At 38.5% G+C, this 12,756-nt stretch overlaps 1 protein-coding gene across 4 annotated transcripts in view; it reads left to right on the top strand.

Annotated features, from left to right (window-relative positions):
• The window catches only part of LOC138138783 (scoloptoxin SSD14-like), a 72,789-nt gene extending 66,048 nt beyond the window's left edge, over positions 1-6,741 (top strand). For all 4 annotated transcript variants that reach the window (XM_069058849.1, XM_069058847.1, XM_069058848.1 and 1 more), the window contains exons 9-10: positions 6,336-6,449; positions 6,506-6,741. In XM_069058849.1, the coding sequence (XP_068914950.1) occupies positions 6,336-6,449; positions 6,506-6,652 (261 nt within the window). In that variant the 3' untranslated portion in view covers positions 6,653-6,741. The remainder of the gene's footprint in view (positions 1-6,335; positions 6,450-6,505) is intronic.
• The last annotated feature ends 6,015 nt before the right edge of the window (positions 6,742-12,756 follow it).

The raw sequence follows: 12,756 nt of genomic DNA on the forward strand, positions 1-12,756 counted from the left end.
CAGCGGAGAATAAGGTCCAGCGATTTCGTATTGCGCTCCTAGATTCGGGGGTAACAGAAAAAACCCATCGCGAGCGGAAATGAGGGGACTCGGTCGGATTTGCGAAAAATTAAAGAACGCCTCGAATTTCCCGCTTCTCACGTTAACAATTTTTGTATGTTCAGAACTTTTTAGAAACTTAGTAAATGTTCAGAATTTTTTTGTAAGAACTTTTTCATTCAATTTTCATAGTCAAATTTAACGTTTCGGAACTTCACCGATTTTAAACTTTCCTATCAGGATCAATTTTAATTTCTGTCAAGGTGACACCCCAATCTTGACCTTGGGTTTCATTAAAATTTAATTTCAATAATTAACTCGATCAGAAGGGAGTCTAAGTTCGGGAGGTTTCCCATCAAGAATCAAAACACCTTTTATTTCGTCGAAGAATATCATGTTTAGTTTAAGATTCGGTCACATGTGAAAAAAAAGCTTTTCTGGTTACGACCAAAGTAATAATAAGGCCATCTAAGAGTACTGGTTCCGCATCTTTCAATTTTTATCATTTAGTTACAAGCGAACCGTTGTCGCATTCGTGTGAACCAGTACCGAACCACCAAGGCTGTTTTGTGGATAATTTTGCATTAGCCGAATAAACCAAATTTCAATTTAACGTTCAGAAAGTATTTGTCTTAAACTCCCTCCGACGAGTAAAATCTGAGCACTTGTCCCGGCAGCTGGACAAGTCTAAACCAGCTCAAAAGAAAGTTGCCTGGCGCCCATTTTTTTGAACCCACACCCTATCCCCCGAAAACCCCCTGAGAGCCCGGTGCTGTCACTGGCCAATTTTTGGTCATAATACTTTTCTATTTCCAATTTTTTGGAAAAAGCTTTCTAAACCCAGATAAAATTTTAATTAATTTGATTGTAAATTCTGATACCCGCCAATGTATCCGCGCGTACATTAAAAGCGAAAGAACATAAAAATTAAGTAATCAAGCAAAAACCAATTCTTTATTCGAAGTGACATTGAAGTTACGCACCAGGCACCACACGTGATCAAGGGCATAAACCTTTAAATTAAATGCTCGAAATAACCCCCTCCGTTATTATGCACGCTTGTGCCCTTCGAGCTTGAGTTATCAATCACCAACATGTGGGAATTTTGTCGAATTGACTCGGCTGCATTATTCACACGAACAGTTAATTCTTCGACGGTGTTAACTGGAGTCCCATACATAATCTGTTTTAAGCGGTCCCATAAAAAAAACTCACAAGGATTTAAGTCTGGTGAACGAGCTGGCCATAAAACTGGTCCATTACCACCTATCACCAATTTTTAACATCTTGTGAGCGAGCGTTCCATCATATAAGTACCACATATCCCTCCAAACTAGCAACGGCACGTCATCCAAAAGGTCACTCCGCACATTTTGTAAAAAATTTAAATATTCTTCACCATTTAAATGTTGAGGTAAAACATGGGGCCCGATCAAACGATACCCCATTATTCCTGCCCACATGTTAATTGAAATTCTTTGTTGGAAACCACGTTCTCGGATTTGTTGTGGATTTTCTTCTAACCAGATGCGGGTACCTATTATGCGAGTTGAAAGCTTCATCTCGAGTAAATCCTGCTTTAAGACGATGCTTAAAAAAATTGGGTTCTTCCCCCGATTTTCTGAAGAAGCCATTGACAAAATGTAATTCGACGTGGTGCATTTTCTGGTTTTAAGTGTTGCACACGTTGACAATGATAATTCGTCAGCAACTACGTAACATTCGGTTCTTCCTCAACAGCTTGCAGCATTTCAGATCTTGAACGACCTCAACCTCGGACTAAAAGTACCACAATCCCTTAAATGCTGGATAGCACTCACAAAGATATGTGCAGAAGGAACTAGGCGGTCGGGAGTTTCTCCATGTACAAACGCCTGACTGCCTCACCATTTGATAAAGCTTTCCCATTGATGAGTACCTACTGTAATAACCCAATATGGCTAGTCGTTCGCGCAAATTTAAATATTTGAAAAATCAAACAAAACCCGCGAAATTGAACAGATTGGCCAAGTCGTGATCGTCATTGAAACGGTAAAAACCATAGGAAACTCCTACGGTTTGTGTTTTTGTTTTAGCCAAAGACTAACTCGAGATGCAAATGGCGGACCTGCAGGGTGGACAAACTTCGAAATAAACATACATAAATCGGTGGAAGGACGCCTGTATTTAATTTGTACATACATGAATAAATACATTTTCGTTTTCATTTACAGCAGCGCTTGATAAGAAATACCTCACAACACAAATAATAATAACAGCCACTGTAAATGGTATCAGTAAGAACCTCCAAAAATCGTCCACAAACGATGACACACCATATTTTTTTCTAATCGTTAACTTTATATGTACAATATGTGACATAAGAATGAGCAATTTACAATAACTGACGCCCTAACTGAATACTACACTCTCTAACTGGCAGCTCTTCCGGATAACACGTGGTCCCCGATCACGGAATTACCCGTAGAGGGATATGGAGGGAGCACTCTTCAAAAAAGTGGTTACGACCGCGCTTTTCTGTAGACCTAATAAAAGGTCTCCAGATGAGCCGAGAGAAACCGAAGTTAACGCAGATATTTCATCTTTCCAGTGGTGTCCCTTTAACTTTTTTTCTGGGGACAATTTTTGTAGGAATTGTAGGAAGATGACGCTAAATATGTAGTTCAAAATAAAAACAGATCAGAGTTATACAACTGAAAAAATACAAAGACAATTCACCAACCGATTCACGTGTAAAAAACCAAATCCCAGTAAAATGACGGAACACCGACGCCTATGAAGCATCTGATGCCCAACGACCCTCGTCACGAAATTTCACGAAGTACTGGCGGTCATTTTAAAAGGCGTCATAAAAGGTCTCCGCACAGGTCTCGCGACGTGCCGCTTTCTTTACATTGCCAGCATAGGAAGTGCTCCCTCCATATCCCTCTACGGAATTACCTGACCTGACCTGACCTAACTTTCGCCCCCCTATCTATTATTTCCATTCCTACGCTAACGCTCTCGTCCAAGTCCCTACAACTCCTAACCTAACTCCCCACGTGGTTTAGGACGACACGGACTGAGATTCCGTCATGGGGTTGCCCCGCAGGAACTACGCTGGGAAATTCCCGCTTAAATCTGGCCTCGCGCTAACAACCTAACCTCACAATTTGATCTAGGACAACACGGACCGAGATTCCGTCATGGGGTCGCCCGGTAGGAACTACGCTGGGAAACTCCACGTCGGTCCCCCGTAGTGTGTCCCCTTTTTTTTCCTTCCCCCCGAGATCAAACGGACCCCTACGCTACTCGTCGATACCCAGAGAATTACACAAGACCCCTGATTATTACTTCAGCCGTGCATCATCGGAATAAACAAAGGAACAAAACATACCTGGGAAACACGTGTGGTAATTTAAATGATCTTATCTGGATTAAATCGCGCAACTTCCTGCGTCACATGTGGAGATCGAATCGCGCCTTTGACTTGATTTCGACAGTAAACAAAATGGAGGATTTAAGGATTATACTACCAAACACTCAATTTTTAAATAAAGCAACACAAAACACAACCGTTCAGTTCGAGAGCTAAAAGTCGAGAGAGCGCATTTCTTTTTCAAAAATGAACCCAAAATCCGATCCCCTCCTACACAGTGGTCTTAACTTTGCGAAGACCCGCGCGCGTTGCTGTTTCTGCTCCTAGTTTCTTTTGGCTTGTTTCGGCGGCGGCAATTTGAATTCAAACTGGGGTATTACAGTACCTACCATGTCTGTTAACTCCGGATTAGTGTACGTACTGCACCATTTTTAACGATAATTACCGGAAATTCACTTTCTAATAAATTGTAAACACTGCTGCTCACAGGTGAAGGACCTGACTAAATTGTGTCAGTAAGTTTTTGCAAGACCTATCTGCCTGGGTTTTTGCCGTATTTACTTTTTGTGCTTTAACATTTTTCATACGAGGCCGTGGTTCTTTCACCGTCCCATCCATGAACGTCACGATGACACGGAAGACGGTGAAAATAAATTCGGGCATAAATTTGAGTTTTCGAAAAAATGGTAAATAGAAAAGTAATTTGTTTTGATGAGTTCTATCACTGTTTAAATTTTCTCAACTCGTTTCAATAACACCCTGTACAATACACTAGCATGTTTTACACCGCGTTGCTGAATTTATTCGAAGGAGAATTTGATTGAGGATATGGAGAAATCAATTAGTGAAGAAGTTTTTATTAATGCTTCCTATTGAATAAACCTACCTATGTAAACAAGGAAAATGTATACTTCCTCTACGAGGAGTAGTAGTAGTAATAGTGAATTAATCTGTCAAAGCGGAGGTTCAAATTTAGAAGATGAAGGATCAGAGTATAACGATTTGTAAAAACAGTATGAAATCTTCCTAAATTAGAATTAAACTAAATTACTTAAAAGTAAATTTTGGACTGTTATTCCAAGGAATTGCCTTTAGTAGAGTGATTTAAGTTATTTAATGACACAATAAATCAACTGGATGTGTAGTTGCAGTTGCAGTTGCAAAATATTTGAGTGCTCTATTGATTGTCGACGGAGTATTAAATATGCAAGATATTTTTTTTTTTCAAATTTACAAAATCTTCTATGACCATTGACCACACTATTCACGGAATAAGTTCGGTAACAGCTGCTCTCAAAGGACATTGTTGGTCTTGGACAAGAAATCATGACAATAAAAATGAAGAATGTATTTTTTATTATTTGTTTTCTAGAAATTGTTTGTTCAAAAAAGGAAATATGTAAAATCTGAACTATATAAATATAAATTTGAACATCATCTTAAATTCTCCCTAATCGTCTATTAATTATTATCTTTAAGTGTCCCCAATAGGACAAAACAGAAATATTATTCTTAGTGTTTTAACTTATACCATTAAGAAACCTACTATTGTGACGTAAAGTAGGTGTTATCACCATATTTTTAACATTATCTTACTATTCATATATGTACAAAATTAACATATTTTTTTTAGCATGTAAGGTCTTTATCAACAGTATTTTTTAGTTCGTTATACATATATTTATTACTCTTTATCGACAGTAACTATTTTTTTATATAATGAACATAAAACCTGTTGGTGTAATTATTCAGATGTTGTTGTACATAATAAATATCAAATATCCGGTTTGATTTGATGTCGATGATTGGACCTGTTAGCTAAATGCCGGAAAAAAAGTTTCACATCTGAGGATAATTAAGAAATTATTTTTTAAAGTGCGAAACAATCAGCACGGAAATCTGTGCAAGCTATTTTTCGATTCTCCGCTGACGAGGAACCAAATTAAATGAGGCCAAGCTGTTTTGGACCAATAACAACAAACTGCAAATGAAAATTAGATGAAAATTTAAATAATAAATGACCAATAACTTGTTTAAGATATAATTGGGATACTTTAACGACATTCCACATGTAAATCAAAAATAAATCAAAATCAGCCAACACACGCAGAATCTTTGAACAAATCATTACCATTTTTGTTATTAATATGTAAAATACAAATAATAAAAAGAATTAAATTAATATGCCAAATAATAAATAATACTTTATGACTCCTTAACGTTGAAAATAAATTGAGAACAAATTTTTTTCCCGAATTAAAAAGAGCTAGAAAGTTGTTTATTTTATTGTTGCAAAAATGTATTGGAACTGGATTTTTTTTTAATCGAGTTAGGCCAACAAGCTTTTAAACCATGTACGCAGTAGAATTTTTCTCGATGTTTGAAAAATATTCTTACAGTAACAGTTTTAACAAAAAAAAAAATACATTTTTTCGGACAACATTTAATATAACTTTTTTCAGATTAAATCGAAAAGAAGTGTCTGATAACATTAAATCCAAAGGTGATTTTCATGAGGAAATTTTTGTAGATATGCTGTATAAATATAATAAACTTTTAAATGTTAGAAGTCTTAAAGTAATATTGATAAAGGAATAAAAAATTCAGTCGCTTTATCTTTGAGCAAATATGTAATAAATTGAAAATTATTTACATATGCATTCAGGAGCTACCATTTTGTTATCTTTGGACATCTTGGCGACATTATGTCGTGCAAAAAATACCAGGACTTAAGTGCCTTTCCATCCCTCGCGTAATTATTACCCTCGCTGCATTAAACTTAGAGTCACGATGACAAGATGGACTTAGTCGTATTATTAATTGTAACGATGAAACGCAACAATTAAGATATAAGAAGACAGGACAAGTAATAAACAGTAGAACTTTTCTACTGACCAGTCCTCGATTAGCAAAATCTTTCAAAAACGATTTGTTCCAGGTGTTGATGCGCACAATTTGGTTCGGCCAAAATATCAAAGAGGCGGTAGACGCCCCTCGAATCCACCACCAACTCTTCCCCATGGAGATCCAGTACGAATACGGCACTCTACAGGTGAATACTTCAAAATAATTTTGAATAGGTACATTAAGTACTCCTTTTTCACGCAGCAAGTCGTAGACGGACTCAAAGCCATCGGCCACAAAACGAACCGTTACAAAGACGCAGGTTCGATAATCTGCGCCCTTTTGAAAGCCTCCGATTACATTTACGCCAACGCCGACCACAGAAAGGGGGGCGACGTATACGGAATTTGAACTACTATACGCCATGTTGTTTTAATTGTGCACTTTGTAAGATACTTTACTTCCCCTGTTTTCGCCATTAATAAATTTTAATTTAGTCATTTGTTGTTTCATTCTTGTCGTGTCAAAAAGTTTTCAACAGTCTGAAATGATTTAAACGACAGTCGTGTGACAGTTACCAATATGGCGCCTGAAGGGGAGGCCGCGTAACGTAACGTATCGTCCACTTTCGATGCAACGCACGTCCGCTAATGATGAACGATCGGCACACAACCATCAATAACTCGGACTTAACGGCTCGATACGGCATAAATGGCCTTTACCGTTCATTGTTACGCTTACGTCGCATCACAAGATGATGCGCACGAATTCTATTTGTCAAAAGGATAAGACTGTAATCTGGCCGTGCCTCTATAATTACGCTATTTTACAGTTAATTAGCCGCCCGTCTCGATCTAATGAAGAGTTGGCCGGGGTCGTTACGTTTGAGATTGTGTAATTGGCGGGTTTCCTGCCGATTGAAACAATCGCCACGAAAAAAACAGATTTGAATTTTTCCCACCGGTTCAGCGAGGAATCATGATAATAACAATCATACATTCAAATTTCATGCATCGCCATAATACGGAATTATCCATTCCATCGCACTTCCCACGCCAAAGCGCTCGTTATGCACTCATAAATTAGGAAAAATTCGTGTTAAATATGGTAAATGGGCCGTTAGTGGAGACGCGATCAGGAAGTTGAGTCTAAATGGGAAATGGAGATGTGATGGCGGCGGGAGGGGAGGCGACAGGAAGGGTGGAGGGGGTCACGTAGGTTTAACTTTGACAATTCGTGGAGTGTGCTTCAGGTTTTAATTAAATTCATAATTAGGCGTATTTTTAAAATACAGTAAATTACTTTTTACAAATTAAAGGAATTACGTTGTCATCATCAAGTTGATGAAGTGTTAAGTCAATTAAATAATGTACCTAGTAAGTTTGGTTAATTTTTTTTTGCGTTGAATGTATACGTACACAAAGATCAAGTTAAAAGAGTCTAGCTTTTTGTTAATTAAGATATATCGAAGCTTACATCAACTGGACTAATTGGAGTAATTAATGGTTGATTCGTTTCGAAGATTATTTAAATGGGAAAAAATTTCAACTTTTTGCAACTAGAAAATATGAAAAAATTGACTATTAAGACAAATTAACTGAAATATCTCTATCATAATTTGCATTTTGCAGAGAAGAGAAATAATAACTGTCTATTGATTAGCAATTAAAATGATATACTCGTATACAACATACAGTTGTGGACAAAATAAAGTGGGACAAGTCTTGATGCAGATTTTCAGTAAATTTTAGTTGATTGCAACCAGCTCTAAATCTGAAGTTTTAAATATGACACTTGTTAAAAAATTGTCAAAAAAGTCATAAGACTATCATGGCACGTATTACCCCCCTTGGATAAAAGAAAAACTTCTTTTGAACGGACGCGAGCATTAGCAAGTTGGCGAACTAGGTCCAGGAGAATCCGAGGATATCACGAGTGCCCACAATAATGCGTCATACGGGCACTGAACTTGTTCAAACATGTCATTGTTGTATTGTCAGTCAGGTTTTGGTGGGGTTTTCTGTGTCAGGCTTTTAGTAAATCTTCCCAATTCATGTAAGTATGATTAAAAAATATTAGAAGGGCATTATCTTACGACTTCCATTTTGGTTATATGTAGTACTATTGGAGACAAAATACTTTGGTCGTCATTTTTCTGTCACTTCAAAACAAATTAATGTAAACCAAGCATTAACGTCAAGTCAATAGTGATGACAATTTCAAATTATTGACTTTTCTCTTGTCAAAAATATGGCACCATCCACCATTCAAAAATTTAGAATCATCTCCCTTGATTTTGGGGGATTGTCCATGAGCCAAATTGCCTTGTGGAAACCTTTTCAATTTTTCCTCCTAGGAATATCTCCTTCAGTTGTCCATTTTTCGGTATTTAACATTTTGCAATGATGAGTTTGACAGTGACAGTGGTTGACAGTAGTAAAAAATAAGGTTAACCGTCCTAATGCTTGCTTTACAACTTTATGTCAGTCAAGTGACTTTGACGACCAAAGTAATTTGTCCCCAATAGTACAGCGTGATCAACAATGACTGAGTCTGTTGGCAATGAAACAATTGAAAAATATTGGTGTTTTTCTGTTTCGTAATTGGCACTGACCGGATGTTTTAACTTGACGCGACATTAAAAAAAAAATAGGTTATGTCGGGTATGTTTATGCCACGGCCTCCTAGATTCATAAGAGACTCGTCTCTTATCCGGCCTGCCGCATTCGTAGTTCTAGGCATTATTTTTGTTTTATAGGGTGCGCCACAATACGGGGCTTATGTGTTGTATTGGTTGCCTGCCTTGCAGGAAATTATTGTTTTATAGACGTGTTTTCAACATTTTCAACAGTTTTAACGCACACATACATCTGACACCTTTTCAAAATCTCAAATTAAAAAGAATTTTTATGAACGGTAATTTTAATTTCAACAATTTTCTTTTTTATAATTTTTTTTATTTGTCTGTGAGTGCAAGTTACATAAATTGACAATGACAGGAAGTTCTAAATTTTAAATAAGTGTCTCACTCACATTTTACCATGAACAGGACAAAGAATTAGTGGATTTCCCGAAAGATTGAGGCCAAGATATTCTTCAAAACAAAATTTATATTTTCCTTTGGAATGCTTGGTAGAATTTCTACTATTATTGAAATTATTGTAAATTGTATAGTTTGCGAACGAGAAATTGGAATTTTAGCTTCTTCACTTGCAATGGGTAGATTGTAAAGATTATAATAATGAAGATTTACGATAGTGTAAGTTTATCTACCTGCTAGTTACTAAAAAGGGATGCCAAATATCGGCAAAATGCAGATTGTTTGTCCCTCCTGGAATGAACTGCTCATAGCCGTAAATCTTCATTATTATCTATGTTAAAGATAGGTACAAACAGTTAAATTTGTAGTATGTACAGCGCATGTGCGTTCATCTGTCCTGCACCTCTGTGCTGCATCCAACCCCAAGTAATGTAACTCATCTTTACTTAAGACAGTTCATTGTATGCGTTCACTCAATACAGTTGTTCTCGATCTCCGTCTCTGTTTTATTTGCCAACCTCAACAGGTTATGGGCCCAGATACAAAAAGGACTGTGCGAAAATAAAATATACGGAACGTGAATCAGTGGAGAGAAGAATAATAGTTCGGAGTCTGTGCCAGTGAAATTGTGTTAAGACCTAAACCGACGATGGATTTCAAAGCCCATGTAGAGAAGTTGGAGGGAAATGCAAACTGGACGAAGTGGCGAAGGCAGATGGAACTATTGTTGCGCCACAACGATGTGTTCGAGCTAATCACAGGCGAGAAAAGCTTTCCACAAAAACCAGCTGAAGGAGCGAGTACAACGGAGAGAAGTACATACGAAGCGACACTAAAGGCCGTTCAGAAAAGCGATGCGTTGGCTCAACTTATTCTGGTAAGCAGTATGAACGATGCCAACGTAGACTTAACCGCAACGTGTGAAACGGCGAAAGACACGTGGGAAAAGCTACTCTCCGTTTACGAACAAAGTTCGGGACAACGTCTGGATCGTTTGATGGAGCAATTTTTCAGTTGCGAGAAAAATCCAACAGAAAATGTCACCGCACATGTAGCTCGATTGCAGCGAAATTTTCGTGAGATGAACGATGAACTGAAGAGAGTTGCGCAAACTGAACTTCCAGAGCTGCTGTTGATGAGTAGAGTGATGTCTACGTTACCTGCCGAATACTTTGAATTTAAAAGTGTCTGGGAATCAGTGCCATTGACCGAAAGAACAATAAACAAGCTTACGGAAAGATTACGCTTGATTGAAATGAGGCTTCCATCGAAGGCGAGCGGAGATCTCAGTGCTTTTATCGTAAAAGGTGGAGAGAAAAAAGTCCACGCGAAAAAGGAAAAGTCAGAGAAACCCGAAAGAAAATGCTTTAAATGTCATCAGCCGGGACATATTGCGAAAAACTGTCCAAACAAAAAAGCCACCGCGAATTCGGATGTGCGCGAAAAAAAAGGTGCGAACACATCGAGGGCGGAGGGTGACGCATTCGTGAGTGTCTTCGACGAAATCGCGGAATCGGAAATGTGGCTCGCAGACTCTGGTGCATCGGCGCACATGACGCGAAATAGGAACTATTTTGTGAATTACACACCGTTTGCTGCGCCAAAGGTGATTTGTGTAGGCAACAACGAGAAAATATTGGCGTATGGATGTGGACAAATCAATGTTGAGATGAACGTCGGAAATAGTACGTGGCACCAAAATCATCTTAACAATGTGTGGTTTGTTCCGGATATAGGTCGAAATTTGATGTCTGTCGGTCAAACCATAAGTAACGGTTTTACGTTTGAAGCGAATGATAAGGGCTGCTGTTTTAAAAAGAACGGAAGCGTGCGACTGACCGGAAACAAATGGCAAAATGGACTGTACGCGTTAAAAATGCGTGTTTGCGAACCGATATCAACCGCGAAAGTATTTGTTGCGTCGAGTTCAGAGACATTACAATTATGGCATGAACGGTTGTGTCATCAAAATAAAAAACACGTGGTTAAATTCCTAAAACAAAAAGGAATTGAAATACAGAGCGACGAAGAGTTCTGTGAGGGTTGTGTTTATGGGAAACAGCACCGGGCCAGTTTCAAGCCAAGGAAAAATAGACCCGAAAAAGCCGGAAAACAAATTCATGCAGATGTATGTGGACCGATGCAACAAGAGTCATTAGGAGGTGCGAAATATTTCGTTTGTTTCAAAGACGATTTTTCGAAATATCGCCAAGTGTTTTTTCTAAAGAATAAAAGTGAAGTAGCGGCTAGTTTAAAAACTTTTCTCAATCAGGCCACTACTGCTGGACACAGAATCGAAGAATTTGTAAGCGACGGCGGAAAAGAGTTCGACAACGCACAAGTCCGCGACATTCTTCAGTCGAAAGGAATAACGTTTCGGAAAACAATGCCGTACAGTCCGGAACAGAATGGTGGAGCTGAACGTGAAAACAGAACTATCGTGGAAAGTGCGCGAACGATCATTCACGCGAAAAACTTGCCGATTAAGCTGTGGGCTGAAGCGGTAAACACCAGCGTGTATGTTTTAAATCGAACGGGTCCAACTCCGGTACAAAACAAAACGCCCTTTGAGCTGTGGTTCAACAAAGACAGTGTAAATAATTTGGAACATTTGCGCGTGTTCGGAACTAAGTGCTTTGTACATGTGCCCAAGCAGCAACGAAGAAAATGGGACAAGAAAAGCGTCGAAGCACGATTAGTCGGATATTGTGGTGAAAAGGACGGTTTCCGCGTGTGGACGGAGCACGATAATAAAGTAACGATAAGTCGCGACGTTGTGTTTGCGGATGAGAAGTTAATTCCATCAAAAACGGAATTAATTGTCAGAAATGAAGAAAAGTTGGAAGAAGCACGGTCAGACGAAGTAGAAACAACAAATGAGTCAGAAAGTGAAGCAGAAATCGATTCGGAGGAATGTCGATCTGTGAGAGAAAAACGTAAAACAAGATTGCCTACGCTTTTTAAGGATTATGTAATGCTTGCTGAATACGAAGAACCAGATTCTTATAATTCTGCAATGCAGACTGATCAAGCTGAAAAATGGAAGAATGCGATGGACGATGAAATTGCGTCATTAGCTGAAAATGACACATGGGAACTCGTAGATGTGCCACCAGGTACAAAAGTGATCGGTTGTAGATGGGTGTTGCGAATTAAAACCAAGGCAGATGGAAGCGTGGACAGATTCAAGGCAAGATTAGTGGCAAAAGGATATTCGCAGGAATTAGGGGTTGATTACAACGAAACGTTCAGCCCAGTTGCCAGATTTGACACTGTCCGAGCTATTTTAAGTGTATCAGCCTTAGAAAAATTTGAGCTACTACAATTTGATGTTAAGACAGCGTTTCTCAACGGTATGCTTCAAGAGGAAGTGTTTATGATGCAACCAGAAGGATACGACGACGGGACAAGTAAAGTGTGTCGGCTTAATCGCAGCTTGTACGGTCTTAAGCAAGCACCGCGTTGTTGGAACGAA

This window comes from Tenebrio molitor, chromosome 9 (assembly GCF_963966145.1).
Source record: "Tenebrio molitor chromosome 9, icTenMoli1.1, whole genome shotgun sequence".
Lineage (NCBI taxonomy): Eukaryota > Metazoa > Arthropoda > Insecta > Coleoptera > Tenebrionidae > Tenebrio > Tenebrio molitor.